Genomic DNA, 20,856 nt, shown 5'->3' with positions numbered 1-20,856 from the left:
CTCTTGCAAACAAGCAATATCCCACAAACCCTCCTCTAGAAAATCACTCACATTCAACTAGAGCATTTCCTCAAGTAAATCAATGAGGCCATAATTTATAAGAGCACCATAAACTAGCCAAACATCAGTCCAAAATAAAATGGAATCACTAGAACTTACTCTCCATTTAACACCAAAGGGAAGAAGCTTAGCACCGAACAACACCCCCCTCTAGCTGCTAGAGCAACTATGAAACTGATGCTCATTAGCATACACATATATCATAGTGTTTTAAATATTTAACCTTAAGAACTTTGGCCCAAAGCCCTTGGTCATTCTGAAGAAGTCTCCAACTGAATTTAGCCAATAAAGCTTAATTCATCCAAGTAGCCTTCTTCACTCCCAAACCACCAGCACACTTAGACTTACACATAGTTTCCCAATTCACAAGATGCACCTTAACCTTATCAAAGGCATGCCCCTAAAGAAAATTCTTATTTAACTGATCTAGCTTGTTACAAACAGAAGCATGCAACATAGCAATTTGCATAGAATATATAGGAATAGCAAAGGTGACTAATTGCACTAACGTGAGCCAGCCAGCCATAGACAAAGTGTGACTTTTCCAAGAAGAGAGGCATTTTTGGACTTTATCAATAATTTCCTGATAAGTATGTTTAGTAACTCTAGTTTGAATTAAAGGAACTCCAAGATACTTACCAAGATTATCTGGTAAAGGAGAACCACTAATATAGGCAATATTCTGAGCCAAAACAGGACAAGTATTAGGGGATGCACAAACCATAGACTTTTCAAAATTGACCTTCTGACCAAAAAATGAGCAAAAATCATCTGAACACTGCTTCATCACTAAAGCTTGCTCTATAGAGGCCATCCCAAACAAAACCAAATCATCAACAAAAACTAAATGAGAGACAAAGGGCCCTCCGACAAATCTGCATAGTCTTCCAACTTTGGTCAATAACTTTTTGCTGAATTATATGGGAGGGCTTTTCCATTCACATAACGAAAATGTAAGGAGAAAGAGAGTCTCCTTGTTGTATACGACACTTCGGAGAGAAATCAATTGTTAACTCACCATTTAAAATAGCTTTATACTGCACATAACTAATACAATGCATGATGAGCTCGAAAACTCTCCCCTCAAAACCAATTTCACAAAGAACCTCTCTAATAAAAGACCAATTTAAACAATCATAAGCCTTAGAAAGATCAATTTTCCAAGCAATAAAACTCTTTTGTCCTTTAGCAATCTTGAACTTATGAAGCATCCCCTGAGCAATTACAACATTATCAACTATATGTCTCCCTGGCACAAAACTGACTTGAGTGAGACTAACAATTTTAGTCATAATAGGATGAAGCCTAGAAACTAAAATCTTATAAATCACTTTATAAAGAATATTACATAAACTATTAGGCCTAAGTTGAGCCATATTAAGAGGCCTTTTCAACCTTAGGAACCAAAGCAATTAAAGTATCATTAAGATGCTCACGGAGAGAAGCTATGACAAAACAATCCTTAACAAGAGAAAGGATATCTTTAGAGGAAAGATCCCAATACTTCTGATAAAAAAGAGTAGAAAACCCATAAGGGGCGTTTTCAACCCACTAATAGCAAATAAACTACTTTTAATCTCTTAAATAACTATTTGAATTCGGAGTTCTTCCAACAGAGTAGAGGTTTATAAATAATTTTTGAATAATAATTTATTATGTTGTTTAAGAAACTTAACAAAAAAAGCTTATGTCGGATTTCTTACATAATGTTTTTTTCTTTTCTTTTTTAATAATAATTTATGCTCAGTAAAAGGTTGGTCTGTTGTTAGGTAGCCATTGTCAAGCCACTACCGAACAGGCATGCACAGTGCATCCCTAAACGAAAGGCCATTTTGACTGAGAATTCAACATGTCCAATCACTAACACCCCCACTTGCCCGAGTGCGTAATAAAAGACATAAATAGTGCCAAGAAATATTAAAGAAAATTCGACATTCCCGAATTGATGTTTGCTTTGCTTTTTCAGCACCATCATTTTCCTCCCATCATATTGAATTAACAGCATTGAACACAATTGGTGTAGCAAATCCGAATGGGGGCAAACAAAGCCTTGCCAAGAATTTCAATTTCAAGGACAAAATCGAAAAGATAAATGGACTAAACCACACCAACTAATAGTGATGCACACATGTATTAGGTAAAGTATCGATCCTCTTGCACTTAAGTTCAATCATCTCTCTGTATATTAGAGTAGCTTAAAATATCGCTTTATCAAAGAAAGGAATGAACTTATGGAGTTTCAAAAGGCCCATGAATCAACCTCGAGAGCATATAGAACATCTCTAGTAGAAATGTTTTAGAAATGTGATGAGGTCTACTTTATTGGGCTGATGACTTAATCCAATGGGCTATTGGAGTCATGAGTTGGAAATAAGTAGTAACATCTCAATCCAAGAAAAAAAGACAAACCAAAAAAAAAAAACTGAAAGTGACGGAGAGAGAAATAAGTTTATTGTTGGAGTTTGGACAGAGCCATGAACAAGAATCAAGATTTTACATGATGAGCTCCTTTCTCTTTCAGACTCTCTCTCTCTCATCCTTAAACAAGGCCCACTCTAGCTCCAGCCAATGCCTTCATCATGAAGAACCAGACCCATCTACTTTACAATTCAAACCCAAAGTACTCAAATGGCAGCCTTTTCTTCGCCTTTTGCCAATATCTCCTTCCCTGATGCTCTTGGTTCGTCTTTCGTGCGCCAACAGCCAAGAAATTGTCTAGCTTATTTTGGGAAATAAAGCAACCATCTATATCACCGCCTATTTCTCTCCAATTATATATCTCAGATGGGAGAAAACACTTCAGGAGATTCCCCTGCTTGCCCAAATGCATGAAACCTTATTAATTAATAAACAGAGCTTCTTAAAAGTAGCTCTTGTGGAAATTGGAATGGTCACTTTCACAGTACAGAGACTCATCATCCTTCATCGTTGAAAATCTTGAAACTTGAAAGTTCAAACATATATGTGGTGGTGGGGTGGTGATCAGGATTGATTGAGGCTGTTCCAAAAAACCCAAGTGGAGAGAAAGGGGAAGAAAATGGTTTCTGAGGTACCTTACATGCATTTTATGTTGCATTTGGTGAACTGGGTGTTTTTTTTTCCTCACTATTTGGGTGGCTTTATTTTTTATTTTTTATTTTTGTGTCGGTTAATCTTGTTTAGGAAGAAGGAGAGCGCAAAGGGAAGAAACAGAGGAAGCAGAATGGGAGTGAAGCAAAGAAACAGAGCAAATTTGCCGCTGCTTCTGCTGAAGGGGTCCAAAGAGATGGCGTCCGTGTGAAAGCACGAAGGGGTGAAGCAACTGACAGTCACAGCCTTGCTGAAAGGGTATTTGCAATTGCAAGTCCTTTCATCCATCTCCTATATTTCTCTTAAAAAGAACAGAAAATTGATACAATTCTCAAATGGCTGTTTCCAGGCAAGAAGAGAGAAAATCAGTGAGAGAATGAAACTTTTGCAGTCTCTTGTTCCTGGTTGTGATCAGGTACTGATAAATTATTTTAAGTTATTGGTTCAAGTTTCTGACTTTTTCTCAGAGAAAATCACAGTTTACCAGCTAATCTTAGTTTAAATCTTTTGCTTTACATCATGATTATAGATAAATGGCAAGGCTCATGTACTGGATGAGATCATCAAATATGTTCATTTACTACAGAATCAAGTTGAGGTAATACATTACTAATTTTACTTGGTACCAACATTAATTAAGAAAACAGAATTAGAAGCAGCTCGCTTTGTTATTATTATGATCCAGTAAGTAACCACAGCCTATTTCCTTGCTCAGTGCCTTGCAGCAAAGCTTGCTTTTGTGGATGCCATGCTATATGATGACTGTGAGCTGAACCCAAGTACAAATCCATGTGCTTCAGATCAGGTAGCTTCATGGAAGCTAGACATAAGTACATTTATAATCTCCTTTTAACTGTACTAATTCCAACAACATATACATAAATCCCCCAGAGACTATGTTGCTTGGAACCTCCATTGCCATTTGTGCTAGAGCCTCCTTGCTCCGTCCAGTTCCGGTCTTTGGCGGACTCTGCACCGCCGGGTACTTTGGCTTCCTTTTTACTCACAGAGGATCAGAAAGCCAGCTTAATCCCTCAGGTTCAGGTAGTAGTAACACTTAATAATTTGATGAGGAAAGTTTATGCGAACAAAGACTGGAATTAATAATTAAAAATAAAATACTGAGTGATTTGATCTCCTAAGTTGATAAACATTTTCAGGATGGTGGAAGCTTTGAGGACATTGGAAAGCAGCCTGCTGGATTAGACCACTCGTGCACCTTCTAAGCTTCTATCAAATTAGGAAAAAGGTCCTTTCCTATGTCATTTTCTGAATCTTTTTCATTGCAGGCAACCAGGAAAAAGAAAGAAAATAGAGGAAAAGCAACTGCATTAAACTTGGCCAGTGTCCTCTGCCCGTTCTGCTAAAAATTAATGAGGAGCATCACCTGCCCCCTTTTTTCATATTGTCATTAATTAGCCTGCATTGTAGAGAATGTTGGTTTTCCCTTGACTTTCTGCATTTTGAAATTGAGATATCGATTGCAAGTTGTTATTATTATTATTATTTTCATAAAATGAATCAACCACTTTCCAGTGACAACATTGATATGTCGCTGTTGTCATGTGGCAGAAGTGCATGCATCATGTGTGTTTCTTTACTACCTCATCAGCTACTTGTCATGAGACAGAAACTCTAAAACTTTGACGTCAATGCCCAAAGCTTCATCTGTTGTTGTGTTGTAGACCTTTCACTGAGACACTGACCAATTTGTTGCCGGCAGATATGGTAAGTAATTAGATGATGACTGGTTAAGCAATGAGCTCAGCAATGTTCCAGACTTTTGTAAAATGTTCTCAAATCTTCTACTCATGGAGCGTTCAAAGTGACCCAAGAATTGAAATGATAATTCACCACACGGATTGGGTTGTAGGGTACAAATGGGTTCTGTCAATTGAGTCAATAAAAGGGTCAAAAACCCAAAGAAACCAGCACTACACTACTTCGGCACAAAAAGAGTAGCCAAAAATTTGAACAGAAAAACCACAATTTCGCCCACCGCGGGGCTCGAACCCACGACCACAAGGTTAAGAGCCTTGCGCTCTACCAACTGAGCTAGACGGCACAGTGCTGGTCTTCTCAATTGACCCAATAAAACTATCAAAACCCAAAGAAATCAAAACTCTGGCCCAAAAAAGAGCAGCCAGAATTTAAAACAGAAATGAACGAAATTTCGCCCACCGTGGGGCTCGAACCCACGACCACAAGGTTAAGAGCCTTGCGCTCTACCAACTGAGCTAGACGGGCCAGTTGACTTACAAGTCGACCCCACTTTAGATAAAACGAAAAAAAGAAAAATTATTCATCACATATATACACTACACAACAACATGGAACCAAAGAAAAAGAAAAAGCTACAAAGTGACATTATAACATAACCTAGTTTTGATTCATACACGATTACATGAGAGTTTCAGTCGAAGATAGAGAAATTAATGGACTCAAACTCAATACTTGGTGATCGTCCAGGATGTCCATAGAACGGCTCCATTTGTTCCACTCCGATACCAAAAAACTCGTTGACCGGGTGGTCGTAAGTGTAATCGGTGCCGGAATCACTGGAACAGAGTGGCGGCCGAATGAAAAACCGATCAATATCCTCATCCAAAGATGGAAACGCTATTCCATCAACGTCAATGTTCTCATCAGCCTCTGTTCTTTGATGATCAAAAGTTGGAAAACTCATTGCATCCGCCATATCCATGTTCACATTAACGTTGTCCTCCTCCATCTCTGTTGTTTGAAGACGATCTATCACAGCTGGCACAGCGGACATTTCAGCTGCTCTGATGACATCCAGCAAATTACTTGGGTTTGCATCCATAACACCGGAGACGACCTGCGAATGATCAAAAGGTGGTCTTGGCTTCAAGATAAGGGTGGTCTGTGTGATTGGATAAGTTATTTCTCGCATAGCGTCCCTTTTAGCTCGGAGAACCTGGAGAAAAGTTAAAACTAATCATCAAGAAATTAATTTATAATTAGTTACTAAGCTGTGGTGTATATGTAAACACTTACATATGATCCGCGCCAATCATCTTTAAACAGAAAAAGGGGATCCCCCGCACTTAGGTTATGTATCTCAATTAAGCTCCTGGAAAAATGATAGTTAATTAATCAGAACATAATTATGCAAAGGATCTACTAGTGTAGTGGTTTAGAGCGATTGTTCTCTCAGAAAAGGATTAGGTTCGAGTTCTAGTATTCTGAGTTTAATACATTATTGTCCCTCTTAATAGGAAAAATATCAGTAGTGATGTGTTGGAGATTTCAATTATCATTATTGTCCACTCTTAATAAGTGAAAAATGATCAGACACATAATTCCTTAGAATTTAAATGGACGTGATAATGATTCAGCAGCACTTGAAGTATGGAGATATGAGCTACACTTGTCATTAATCAAATAAGTACATTCGCGCTGAGTGTTGATTGGGCCAATGCCCTGTGATATAAAGATCATTATAAATATTATCATAGTTTCAAATGTAACTCTCACGCACGATAGAGGGATGTAAAATCTCCAAGGTTATTAATTGGTAAAAATTAGCTTTAAATCAAAGGGTTATCTTAAATTATAAATGAGATAGCACAATTAATTTGGTCTAAAGATATAGAGATATGTTCGAAAGATAAATGACAACAATCAAAGTGACATAAGACACAAAATAATTGATGTGGACTCAGACGTTATTCTAATTATCATTATCATGTTATTGACACTCAGCACAAAATAATTTGTGTTTATTTGAAAACAATACATATATATGTGTATTTTACCTAACTTACCTTAGTTATCATATAATTGAAACTAGACATAAAATAATTTGTGAAGATTTTGAAACAATGTAAGTGCAGGCCTGGCCCTCAGGCAGGGCGAGAAGGGCTACTGCCCTGGGCCCCAAAATATTTATTTATTTTATTGTTCTTTAAAAAGTTGTTTCTAAAGTAGTTTCTTAATATGAGGTACAATAGTATACTAGTATATATAAAGGTCTAGAGTATATATAAGAAGCTAATAGCAAAGTTCCTGTTGTGATAAAGGTACAAAGTAGTTTCTGAAGTTCCATCTTGCATTAATGGTTTTCTTTGATTTTATTCAAACCAAATCTATGTTCAAGTCCTACTAGTATTAAGAAATAAAACCTTTTTTTCTTTTTTAATGATGCTTGATGAGTTGATGTTCTGATTATAAATGTATCAAATGGACTATCTTTGGAAAAAAAAAAAACGACTATAAATGATTTTGGAAGGACTAATTTGTGGTTTATATAATTAACATATATTGTTCTACCCCTCCTTCTTCCTTTGGTGCATTTTACTACTTAAGATGTCATATTTTTCTTCCAATCTCTTTCAATTTTTTTTCTTGTGTTCAATCATTACTTTATATATAAATTTTTTAACATTTCCACAAATAAAATGAATTTTTTTTTAAGGCCTAATTTTTGTTACTAGTTGTAAAAGGTCTACATTCTATATACACCGTATAAATGAAAACAAATAAAATGAATAGGGTCTTCTTTTTTTTGCCATGGGCCACCAAAATCTTAGGGCCGGCCTGTATATATGTGAAATGATTTTAACGGTATTACCTAACTTACTATACGTAGATGCTAACGTACCTACATGTAGGGAAAGGTACTATATCATCAGGAGTTCCATGTAAGATAGCACTAATTTGTTGTGATCTTAATGGTAATGTGACATCTACAAAGTGATATATGATCAAAGTAGCCCTTTGATGTTGGCGAGTCCTTACTTACTTGTAAGTAGTCTTGCATTTATAGGGCCTTCTTTTTGACCTTGCCATGGGCTACCAAAATCTTAGGGCCGGTCCTGTATACGTGTGAAAGTGATGTAAAGTTAACGGTATTACCTAACTTACTATACGTAGATGCTAACGTACCTACATGTAGGGAAAGCATTACAGTTTGTACATATGACCTTCTCTATTGGTGTGTAAGAAACTTTGCTAAATCATCACAACAGGAGTTCCATGTAAGATTAGCACTAATTTGTTGTGATCTTCCCAAATGGTAATGAAGTTGCTCGTGACCACCGTGAGGGCAGAAGCATATATGACATCTACAACAGAAATATCTTTGCCCAACAGTGGGAGTGTTGGCGAGTCCTTACTTATTTCCTATTATAATTTATATTTATTTTATATTGTAATTTAGATATATTTTCTATTTTATATATATGATCAAAGAATATCTGAATTTTTTCCCCCTTTGATTCTTGGGCCCTACTTGAGAAAAGGAGAAACAAAAGATGATTTAACCAAAGCTATGTCGAATAGCTCTTCAACTAAGTACTCTGTCATAGATCTTAGCTAGGTTATAATAATTTAACAATCAAAATGAAAAGAATATAATATATAATTTCAGATTAGAAGGGAAAAGGAATTAATTTGGGAAATCATATCAGAAAATTAAGTTTAAAAAAGTCAGAGACTAAATTCATATCAGAGACATGACATACAATTAAACAGCAATTATATGAAGAGATTAGGGGGAAAACCATAGAGACATCATCTTAAAGTTTATCAGCCATGAGAGAAACCCTAAGTCCAGCTGTGTAAAACAAAAAAACAAAAATCAGTCTTTGAGAGAAAAACCCATACATCGAGGCTGAAGCACATAGATCACTACATATATGATTAAAAATTGCTAACCATGGTAATAGAGATAAGGAGAAAAGAGTTTACTAGAAGTTTTGGAGAGCAGATGAGAAAACTGAATGATGTATTTCTTACTGAATCATTTTTACAATACAGTATATATATACAAATATCTACTTAGTTTCTTGGGTTAATGAGTAAATAACGTGTATAACAACTGACAGCTAAGCTAACCAACTGTTAACAGCTAATAGCTAAGCTAACCAACCTCCTAACAATTCTAACAGCTCTAACCAACTCTAACCATTGGGTAAACACCCCCCCTCAATCTCAGTTAGGTGCCTAAACTGAGATTGGTACAATGCTTAACAAATATTGGACTATGAAGCCCCTTAGTAAGAACATTTGCAACCTAATCATCAGTAGGAATGTATTGCACTAAGAAGTCTTTTCGTTGTACACGTTCTCGAACAAAATGGAAGTCAACATCCAAATGTTTGATACGAGAATGGAACACGGGATTAGAGCTGAGAGCTAACGCTGACATGTTATCACAAAACAACAGTGGAGGTTATGGGAGAAAGACATGAAGATCTGCAAGTATATGACGAATCCAAGCTACTTTCTGCTGAGGCATTAGCAAGAGCACGATATTCAGCTTCAGTGGAGCTACGGAGACAGACCCCTGCTTCTTAGACTGCCATGAAATTGGATTGGAACCCAAGAAGACAACAAATCCTGTGGTTGATCGTCGAGTGGTAATGTCACCAGCCCAATCTGCATCACTATATGCAGACAACGAAACTGGAACGGATGAAGAGTAAGTAAGACCATAGTGCAAAGTCCCTTGAATGTAGCGCAAAATCCTTTTAACCAACTGAAAATGAACCTCCGTGGGATTGTTCATAAATTGGCAGACAGTATTAACAGAATAGGTGAGGTATGGTCTTGTAAAAGTTAGGTACTAAAGAGCACCCACTATACTGCGGTATATTGATGGCTCCTTTAAAGGTTCACCATATGTGGGAAGAACCTGTGTGTGAGGTTTAGAGGGAGTTGGACAAGACCGACATGATTCCATCCCAGCCTTGACTAAAAGGTCTTTGGCATACTTCTGTTGATTGATAAAAAGATCACCATTCGACTTATATGAAATCTGTAAGCCAAGAAAGAAGGTAAGGGGACCCAAGTCCTTGAGATCAAACACTGAACCAAGACCTGTAATAACCTCTTGAATAACGTGAGAGTTTGAACCAGTGAGAATAATATCATCAACATAGAGCAACAATACAACGATAACTGAATCTAAAATCTTCACAAACAGACTTGGATCACTATGTGACATTTTGAAACCAAGAGAAGGTAAGTAGCCCGTGAACTTGGCATTCCAGGCCCATGGAGCCTGTTTTAAATCGTATAAAGACTTCTGTAATTTACACACATAGTCAGGATGAGAATAGTCTTCAAAGCCCTATGGTTGTTTCATGCAAACCACCTTGTCAAGTTCGCCATGGAGAAAAGCGTTCTTGACATCGAGCTGCCGCAAAGACCAGCCATTAATAGAAGCCAAACTGAGAATAAGACGAATCTGTAGATATGACGTACCACGGGGCTGATAAGGTTTCATCGTAGTCAAACCGGCCTCCTGACTAAACCCATGTGCCACCAGAAGCTTTATAGCGAGAAACTGTCCTCATCTGAATTTCTTTTGATCTTGTAAATCCACTTGGAGCCAACAATATTTGTATTTGTAGGGCGAGGTACCAAACACCATGTACCTTGCATGGTTAAGGCAGAAATCTCTTCCTCTATAGCCTTAATCCAGGCAGGAGAGAAAGAAGCCACACGAAATGTAGAAGGCTCATCAAGAGTAGTAGAATCATGCATAAAAGTAAAACATTGATAATCCTCAAAAGACTTCTTTTGACACAGACCAGATTTGGACCTAGTAGTCATTGGATGTATGTTCTGAGAAGAAGTGAGACTAGAAGAAGAACCTAGAAATGTCATGATCAATAGGAGACACATGTTGATCTGACGAAACGGGAAAAGAACCCTCCAGAGGCTGAATCGAAGAAGAAGATGCATATGGAGAAACGAGATGCGATGGTTCAGCAGGAGAGAACTCAAGACGACCGGGAGAGGAAGATGGATGATTGACACGAGTGGAAGGTAGATTAATGGTTAGAGTTGGAGATGCAGAGGACATAATATTGGAGTGCAAAGTGCTGGGATGCTTGAAAGGATACACTGACTCATCGTGGATGACATAGCGAGAGATGACAAATTTGTGAGTAGTACAATTATAGCATAAAACACCCTTATAGCCCATAAGATATCCCATGAACACACAAGTAGCAGTACGAGGTTGCAATTTATGAGAATTGGTCTCTCGTAAACATGGATAAACAGCAGTCCCTAAACACACGCAAATATCTGATATCAGGCAGTTTCTGCAAAAGCCGAAAATAAGGAGATTGATTGGCAAGAACCTTACTAGGCATCCGATTAATGAGGTAAGCTGAATGTGCCATTGCATGAAACCAAAATTTGTCAGGCATAGAAGCTTAAGTTAATAGAGTAATGGCAGTCTCTACAAAATGCCTATTTTTTCTTTCAGCAAGCCCATTTTGCTGAGTGTATAAGGGCATGAGACTTGATGAACAATGCCATGAGTAGATAAAAAATCCTAAAACTGATGACTCATATATTCTCCCCCTCCATCACTTTGAAAGTACTTTATTGAGGCATGATTGGTAATAAAGGCAAAAAATTTACGAAACAGAGAGAACACCTCAGATTTGACACAAAGAGGGTATAGCCACAGAAAACTAGTATATTCATCAATGAAGCTTACAACATATCGATAACCATCAACTGATTTACAATGTGCAGACCCCCATACATCACTATGAATCCAATAGAAAGGAAGAAGTGCCTTATCACACCTTGCAGAAAAGGTAAATGATGCATTTTACCATTTAAGCAGTAAGCACACATATGAGATATGGAATATGAAACTACCGGGAGCTGTGCTTCCTTAAGCATGAGTTGAACAACCTCATTCGTAGGATGACCCAATCGTCTATGCCACAAGGAGGAATGAATTTGTTGTCCAAGAAAAGTCATATTTGGCTGCTTATTGTCTACATGAGTTGAAACAGGGACAGAGCATGGGATGGGATACAAGCCATGATCACTCTTGCCGTGGAACAGAACCCTGTTGGTGACTTTGTCCTGTATAGAAAATCCAAATTGATCAAAAATCATATGGCAATTATTATCCTGACACAAGTGATACACAGACAAGAGATTGGCCGTAAGCTGAGGCACATGAAAAACGAAGATAAAGATAAGAAGAAGTTGCAGTGGGAATATGAGCTGAACCAATATGATCAATGTGCAAACCTTCCCTATTTCCCACTCTTACTTGATCGGAAGAGGTGCAAGGTGAAGCAGAGTCCATTGTAGTCATATGAGGCACCATGTGATGACTTGCCCCACTATCTGCAATCCAGCATCAAGAGAGAAAGAAGTTGCCATGGACAGTGATGGAGGCGGTGGTGGAGAACCTTGATAAACATAGTTGGAGCGATGGTAACAATAACTAGAGCCCCATGGCCCTTTTTGCCACAAATCTACGCCCAACGGTTCGAAAGTATTGAACCCGGAAATCAAATGCGAGATTCGGGGGAGATCTGCGATGCTTGTGATGACCCAAGGAAAGTGGATGGTGGCTTGATCAACGATAGGAAAAATTGAACGAAAATAGCAATAGAAATCCAGTGAGCACGCTTATCGCAGATCGAGGCTGAACACTCAGGAACAACACGGACCAGCTTCCAAAGTCGGCTGGTCTTAGAAATTTCCGAGTTTATATAAACTGACGAAATATTTACGGTTATGCCACTGATCGTAACCTTCGCTCTGATTTGAGTCCACTAACGGAACTACATGTACAACTGAAATTCCTAAATTCCTTCCCGGTCAAAAAGTCAACTTTTAAATCATTAAAATATTATAGGGATATAGTGATCTTTTATTGGAATAAATTAATAATTAAATATTAATTAAGAACCGGGTTGTTACAATTTGCCTCGGCCACCTGGAAGCATGAGGAGAAGATTTACCAAAAGGCTGCGAACTCATATAGGTAGTAAGAGGCATTGGAGGAGTTGGAAGGAGACCATCACCATGACCAGAACCAGAGAAGGCATGGGAAGAACCAGAAGAAGAGGAATGACTTAGCATGCCAACCATAGGTGCATGAGAAGAAAGCACGTGTGCCTCTGCAGCTTGTTCAACCGCCAACAATTGATTGTGAAAGTCTTTGAAGGAAAGCGAAGTGTCACGAGCAACTAGGACTGTCATAATCATATCATACTCAGAAGGAAGGCCATTCAAGGCTGCAATCATCATATCATCGTCGGACACCGAAACACCAGCAATAGCAAGGTGATCGTGAATGTGCTTGAGGCGAAGCAAGAACTTCTCAATTGAGTCGAGCCTTTCTGCGCTCAAGCTCGGTTTTGGATGATTGATATGAGCACGAGAGATCGTGGCATATCGATCCGTCAAATTCATCCAAGCATCATGCGCCGTCTTGCAACCGATGACATATTTGAGCGCATCATCAGAAAGCATGGCGATCAACAAGCTAAGAAGTGCTTTGTCAACCGCACCCAGCCCTTGTAGGTTGCAGTGAGTTTAGAGGTGACACCTTCCTCATCCAAAATTGTGAATTTTGGAGGTGCAATGTTTGAGCCGTCAAAATGGCCAAAGAGATCGTATCCGTCTAGAACTGACTCAAGTTGATATCGCCACTCAAGAAGTTATCATCCTTCAACCGGATCATGATAAGACCGAGAATACCGTCAATCTTGAGATGTGAAGTCATCATGAAAGCAGGAGATTGAGTAAGCACAGAAATTGCAGATCAAGAAAGTGAAGAAATTGCGTAAACGAAAAACCGAAACTAGCGAGGAAACCAAGAAATTGCAAAATGAAAGCAGGAGAGAGAGTAAGCACAGAAATTGTAGAACGAAGAAATTGAAGAAATTGTAGAAACAAAGAAATCGAAGAAATTGTAGAAACAAAGAAATCGAAGAAATTGGAGAATTATATGTCGACACGAAGAAGAAAGTGCAGAAATTGCAAGAAATTGAAGACAGAATCGGAATGCAGAATCAACAAAGGTGAAGGAATGGCCAGAAATCGGGAAGAAGAAAATAGAGGGAAGAATAGGGTAGCGGAAGCAAGAAATCAGGCCCTCCGAACCACGAAGGGCTTTGATACCATGCTAACCATGGTAATAGAGATAAGGAGAAAAGAGTTTACTAGAAGTTTTGGAGAGCATATGAGAAAACTGAATGATGTATTTCTTCTGAATCGTTTTTACAATACAGATATATATATATATATATATACAAATATCTACTTAGTCTCTTGGGTTAATGAGTAAATAATAAGCTAACAACTGACAGCTAAGCTAACCAACCTCCTAACAACTCTAACAGCTCTAACCAACTCTAACCATTAGGTAAACAAAAATAGCCACAAGATTATCAAAAGAGAAGGATCTAAGCTTACACGGGGCGATGGAGATGGAGGAGGATGAATAGGGAGACGTAGCGGGCCAGCAGGTGGTTGGTAATGTAAGATAGTTTACTATCTTAAACTCAAGAAAGTGGTCTTCTAATCTATGTCGGATTGCAAGAACTCCAGATTAATCTAGGACTTAAATCTGTCTCATCCAGCAGCCCTTGTATCAGTGTTCTAAATGATTACAATGCTAAAGGGGTTTCTAGTTCTATTAGAATTAGGAGTCACTGTTCTATTGCAATAAGGAAAACTCAAGGAGTCTCTTGATGGGCAAGACTCCTTGAGTGATGCATATAAATAGGGCAGCTCCCTCTAAGAGCCGATACACACAACTCATCAGGATATTCACCCCATCTAGAATCTCTGAGCTAAAGCAATCGGTTATCTTAGAGAAGAGCTGCCTACCAGGTGTTCGACAAAAGACTTCAATGGCAGAACAAGGTTAGTGTTCAAGTTATAATGGCTTAGAAGACTTACAGGTAAACCAGCGGGCAATCTCTCAGCCTTCTCTGACATGGATATCGTCTCCGCGGCCCACTTCTACCTCCCTGGCTCTCCGAAGACCTCGAAGAAGAAGAAGAAGAAGCGCATTTGCTGCTTGCTTCAGGATGAATATCACTCTGGTTCCCAATCACAATCTGTTTGTCAGCTGCCTTGCCTCTCACTGCTGCTGCTGCAATCAGTCTCCTTGGAAACACCGGCCATTTTTGGGTCCTCTTAATTAATTAATTCTCAATAATATTTACTAACGCTCGCTCCCACAAACACTCACACACACACACACACACACACTGCTCTCTCTCTCTCTCTCTCTCTCTCTGCATCTGTAGTATGAGGTGTATGAGCTGGGTGGTGATATGCAGGAGAGGGTGAGGTCTGCTTTATGAAAGGAAGGAAGAAGGTCTCCTAGCTGGAATTGTCAGTTTCTGGGAATGCGAAGATTAGTGTACGCCAAGGGGCCTTGCTGACCGACGCTCGGCAATCACCAAATATTTGAGTGACAACGTATGCTTCACATAAAGCCGGGAAAAGTACTCGTCACCACCACTATCTCATTTTTCCTTAATTACTTCTCTTAATAATATTTTCTATATTATATATGATTTAATTTTAACTTCCATTTCTATATATATACACATATATTGGGGTCGGTTCATGGAATCTAGCTAAATCCTAATTCCCATGCCACTGTTGAGCTTGCAACCCGCAGCCCGCATTCAATTTTCCCATTGAAGTCTTTTGTTTTTTGTTTTTTGTTTTGTTAACATGGGTTCGGTTTGATTCGGTTTGTACATATAGATAAATATTTATATAATATAATTAAATGTAATTAGCTTTGATTTTTTCTATTTAAATTCACACACTTCTCTTTGTTCACCCCAATACTTAAATCGTAAAGCTGTTAAGTTTATTATTGTGTAAAAAGACAAAAAAGTCATTCAACTTAATATTTAATCATAGTACATCTATATACACACCTCACACACTTTACACCGGGAACAAGCTCAAGTACACGGACTCAAGAGAACAGGAGTTAAATCAAAATAATTAACAAAGGCATGGTTCGAGTTCTTTTTCACACACTGCCCTTCAATAAGGGCAGAAAAGGTTGAGGCATATGGGACAAAGCGCTTTCTATCAAGTTCTTTAACAAGATATGCAGCTTTCTTTGTTCTACCCTCCTTGCAGAGTCCCAATATCAATGCATTATAAGTCATGATATTAGCATTTACTTGATTCCTTGACATCTCCTCAAAAAGCCTACTGCCCATCTCGCTATTACCTTCTTGGTTGTACGCTTGTATCGAAGTATTGTAAGTTATGGGAGCAACATTCACGGCTTTCATCTCACTAAAAAATGAAGGTCCAGTCCTTTGGATTCATGAATTGTTCTGTGGGGTATGGGAAGTGGATTCCAATTCTTTTTTCCAAATTTCCCAGAAATTGTGGGGTTTGTAAAGGTGGGTTATTTTGCAATTGAATTGGGCAAACTAGAAAACTGACGAAATGAGAACTTAATAAGTTATTGGATCAATCCGAGGGTTAAGTGGGGTGTGTGTAAATAAATACTTAATATGAGGGTAGTTTGGGAAGATATAGTGGGGTTTTCTTAGAAATTGTGAAAATTTGAATTAGAAATTGAGGATGAACTTAGAACATGGAGGTGAATAAAGAAGTGTGAGGTTTAAATAGAAAAACTCTTAGCTTCCTTGTATATACTTAAGTGTTTATGTTTTTGGAGGAGGAAGAAAATGCAAACAATAAAAGGGTCTAGACGGTAGGGAGAAAGAGGGATAGGGTTTATATGGTTTGAACTTTGAGGGGATTGGGAAGGAGTTGGACGGATGGGTGGAAAGGAATTGGGAAGAAATTAGGGAGATTCACTATTATATCCAATATAGGGGCCTAAATTATAAAAATACCCTCTATGAAATGGACTTTAAAAATACACTCAAAGCACATTTACAACAAAACAAAGAGACTTTTAACTTCTTATAAATTACAAAACTGCCATCAATTTCTTAAAACAAGCCCAACCCCAAAACCTCATTAAAAATAAAAAAAATACTCAATAGGGTATTAAAGTAATTTAATAATCAAACTTAAATTCAATAGGACCAGCTATCATTTTTTTTGTTTTTTTTTGATTTATTTATAGAAATTCAATGGTGTAGGGTTTATCTATATTATTATTGCTTCCATTAAGTTGATCGTTTGGTTAGACGTTAACTGATGACGTGTCCATTGGGGGATCCATAAATCTTTATTAAAAAAAATCAATTATATAATATAATAAAATAACATAAAAATAAAAATAAATTTTTTTTAAAAAAAAAATCCCTCTCTTTCTCTCCGTCCCGTTCTCATCCTTGCTCTCCCAGCCCCATCCCCTCACCCTCGACATGTCCAGCCACCTACACCTCATCTCCAAAGCGTAGCTTTCCGCAATCTACTACTCGACTGGCCTCTATGAAATTTTGGCTTCGAATAGGTTGCAGAAAGGTTACGGTTTTGATTTGTGTGATTTTGGTTTTGTGAAATTTTGGAAAAGTTGCAGAGACAGAGAGAGTGGATAATCCTAGGGCTTTCAATTTTGATATAGGGGACAATTGAGATAATGCTGAGGAAAAGGGAGGCTTTCGGTGTTTTTTAAAAGGGAGATAGTTGAGATATTGCTAAGGAAGAGAAGCAGGTAAATTCAGAAGGATTAACACCAAATGGGTCATTTGCCAATTGCTGATGCTGGGTCTGATGTTTTGGGACACAATCCCAAAAGCAACTCTTTTTTCAGTGTTCCTAGTTTGTTTGTAGGGTTGAGTTCTAAGGGTTTAACAGATTCTGATTCAGTTATAAGCCCAACTTCTCCTCTAGATTTTAGGGTGTTTTCAAATTTGGGCAACCACTTTAGGTCCCCATGGTCCAACAATGATTGGTCGCAGAGGAGCTGGGCTAGCAGTAAAGTAGGCTTAAGCATAATACCAATTCTTTTGCTTCACCTAAATATCTGCCTAAGAACTATGCAGTTTTCTCTCATTCCAAAATCAAATCTCCTCTAGAGAAGGGTAGTTCTAATGCCTAGGTTTCTAGCCCTGAATCAAATCTGCTACTTTGTTTTACAAAAATCAAAATCAAAATTCTGATACTTTGAACTTTGAGCAGAGCCAGAGACAAAAAAGAATAGGCCTTAATTCAAATCTTCACTGGCATCCATGACCACCCTCTTTATCAAAACACCATACCCATCTCACTCTTTGCCCAAAACATTCTATATCCATTTCACCCATGCACTGAAACTATTAATCCCTTGAGGTGGGGTGGGGATGAGGAAGAAGGCTGGATAGTGCTGCGGTGGAGCGGAAGGAGATGAGTGATGGACTTGGTTTCAGCGAGGACAGACGAGCAGAGATGGTGGATGCTTCGGAAAGGAGGTGTGAGTGGTTGGATTCATCGGAGGGGGAATGGGGATGGGGTGGGAGAGCTGGGAAGAGAAGGGGACGCAGAGAGAGAGGGAGGGTTTTTTAAAAAGCTTCTTAAAAAAATGTTATTTTATTATATTATATAATTTATTTATTTATTTTTAGGAATTTGTGGGTCTCACAATAGACACGTCATCAGGTAACGTTTGACCAAACGGTCAACTTAACGGAAGACTTAAATTGGTCACATTTAAAAACCATGAGGTGTAAAATGATTAAATTGAAACTCGAGGACTCATATTGGGAATGACCCCAAACCTTCAAGGGGTCTTTTGACGTTAATCCTTATAATTTATATGGAAGGAAATATTGGACATCTAGTCTTTGAGACAGCTTATGGAAAAATTGTTGTTAACATATGCTCTAGAAGGCACCAATATCCTTTGAATTGGTTAGCATTTGGCTTGAATGGTGCAGAGATTGTTTTCAACCCTTTCGCCACTGTTGGTGAACTCAACGAACCGATGTGGCCCACTGAGGTTAACTATTACCATATGTTTTACTTTTAGGCTTTTTTTTTCAATCATAAATAGTCCCCGAGGTTTGCGAAATTATCACCTTTCGTCTTTTATGTTTTTTTTTGTTTGTTGACATTATTGTTCCTTTATGTTAAACTTCACACATCAATTTGGTCCCTGCCGTGAGGTTCTGTTATTCTTTTACGCTTCTCATGCTTCATCTTTTTTCACCTGAACTCTCCACTGTATGTTTTCCTTTTCTCTGTCATTTCTCCTTCCCATCATTGTTTTCATCACTCTCTTTCTTCTTAAGAGCAAACAACAGAGAATCTTTCAGGTGCTCAAACGATATAGAGCCCCACAGATATTTGTTGAATTCATCCATTTTATGAACCAATACCATCGTCAAGCCAAATCTATTGCGGACTCTCTTGCTGCCATCTATGAGCCCGTCTCCAATAAGGATCTTATCATTGGCGTTCTTCGTGGCTTGGGTCTTGATTACAAAATGCTGGTAACCGCTCTTTTAAATTTCCATCCTCTTCCTGATTTTGCTGACCTGCGTGCTCGATTCCTCTCATATGAAGCTCCAACTCCTCGCACTGATCCTATTCACACCACCAGTCCATGGCTCTCATGGACACTCAGTCTCAACCAATTTTCTCTCACCTGTGGTGGCTCTTCTAATCATGGCACCGACGTGGCTGCAGCAGTGGTCGTGGGTCACGGCTATGGAGGTTGGGGTTGGAACTCGCAGAGCATCAATTCCAACCATAGTCTTCCAATGGCTCATCTGGCCCATGTCGTGGTTGGTAGTAGCACAATCGCGTCAGGCTAACAACTCGCAGGAGCAACCCACCACCTTCCTTATAGCGCATGTCAACAAAGAATCGCCCTAGGCTCGCCTCCTAGGCCCCATGGTGCCCTACGTGCAACACTTGCCCAACACACTCACGCAACATGTCCTCACCGCTTCACGGCCCTAAAACTTTTCCTCATTTTGCAGGTGCACATTTCTCCAACCTCCAAAATACCGAATCTCGACAATGGAGCCACCCATCATATGACTGGTACTGCCACCAACCTTCAGAACCCCCAATCCTACATGGGTAATGACGGTGATTCTCTAACCATTTTATCCACTAGTACTCTTCCTGTTTCCTTAAGCTCTTTCGTATATTCTCTTCGTAATGTTTATCATGTTCCTTCCCTCCGTACTAATCTTCTTTCCGTAGCTTGCTTTACTCATGATAATTCTGTCTCCTTTGTATTTAATCCCAATTCTTTTCAAATTTATGACTTACAAACTGGTACTCTTCTTTTTCAGGGCCCATGTAAAGATGATCTCTATATCCTATCTCCTTTCCATCAGCCTCCCCTATCAAGCATGCCTTCGCTTCCATTAATTCCACTGCTTGGCATTGTCGTCTTGGTCATCCGTTTTCTGCTGTTTTGTCTCGTCTTTCTTCTTCATTAGGTTTTAAATTAAATAAGGAATTTTGTAAGACTTGTGCCCTTGGAAAATCTACTCAATTACCATTTTCTACTAATGAAATTCATGTCCACTCTCCCTTTTTTATTATGCACTCTGATGTTTGGATGTCCCTTGTTTCTTCTACAATTGGTTTTCGGTATTATGTCTTATTCACATATGAATATTCCAGGTATACATGGATTCAACCCATGCGTCGAAAAAGTGAGATCTTTCACCATTTTCAATCTCTTGTTTCCATGATACATAACATCTTCAATTCCTCCATCAAATTTCTTCAAAGCAACAATGGCACTGAATATGTCAACAACTCTTTCACTAACTATTGTCACAAATTAGGCATTCAACAACAGTTCTCATGTCCCCATACCCCACAACAAAATGGCCTTGCTGAACGTACACATCGCCACAATAATTCGAACCCTCCTCACTACAGCCCATGCCCCTCACACACTTTGGGTTGATGCGGCACTCACTGCTGTACACCTCATCCTTCTCCTACCCACCCCAATCCTATCCTGGCAAACCCCATACACCAAACCCTTTAACCAACTTCCTATCTATTCTTATCTTA

At 38.6% G+C, this 20,856-nt stretch overlaps 1 protein-coding gene and 2 non-coding genes across 3 annotated transcripts; 1 reads left to right on the top strand and 2 right to left on the bottom strand.

Moving 5' to 3' along the window:
* Positions 1 to 2,579: 2,579 nt before the first annotated feature.
* LOC103322275 (uncharacterized) lies at positions 2,580 to 4,629 on the top strand. Its single transcript, XM_008224181.2, has 7 exons — positions 2,580 to 3,109; positions 3,223 to 3,387; positions 3,479 to 3,544; positions 3,659 to 3,727; positions 3,845 to 3,934; positions 4,021 to 4,173; positions 4,290 to 4,629. Exons 1-7 carry the CDS (start codon positions 3,098 to 3,100, stop codon positions 4,353 to 4,355), a joined length of 621 nt encoding a protein of 206 aa, XP_008222403.2. The 5' UTR covers positions 2,580 to 3,097; the 3' UTR covers positions 4,356 to 4,629.
* A 492-nt stretch (positions 4,630 to 5,121) lies between these two features.
* TRNAK-CUU (transfer RNA lysine (anticodon CUU)) lies at positions 5,122 to 5,195 on the bottom strand. The gene has a single exon. It is a non-coding gene; the product is annotated as a tRNA-Lys (tRNA).
* A 108-nt stretch (positions 5,196 to 5,303) lies between these two features.
* On the bottom strand, positions 5,304 to 5,376 carry TRNAK-CUU (transfer RNA lysine (anticodon CUU)). The gene has a single exon. It is a non-coding gene; the product is annotated as a tRNA-Lys (tRNA).
* Between the last annotated feature and the right edge of the window lie 15,480 nt (positions 5,377 to 20,856).

Source organism: Prunus mume, linkage group LG2 (genome assembly GCF_029339155.1).
Source record: "Prunus mume cultivar Tortuosa linkage group LG2, ASM2933915v1, whole genome shotgun sequence".
Taxonomy (NCBI): Eukaryota; Viridiplantae; Streptophyta; class Magnoliopsida; order Rosales; family Rosaceae; genus Prunus; species Prunus mume.
This window is presented reverse-complemented; position numbering and strand designations above follow the sequence as displayed.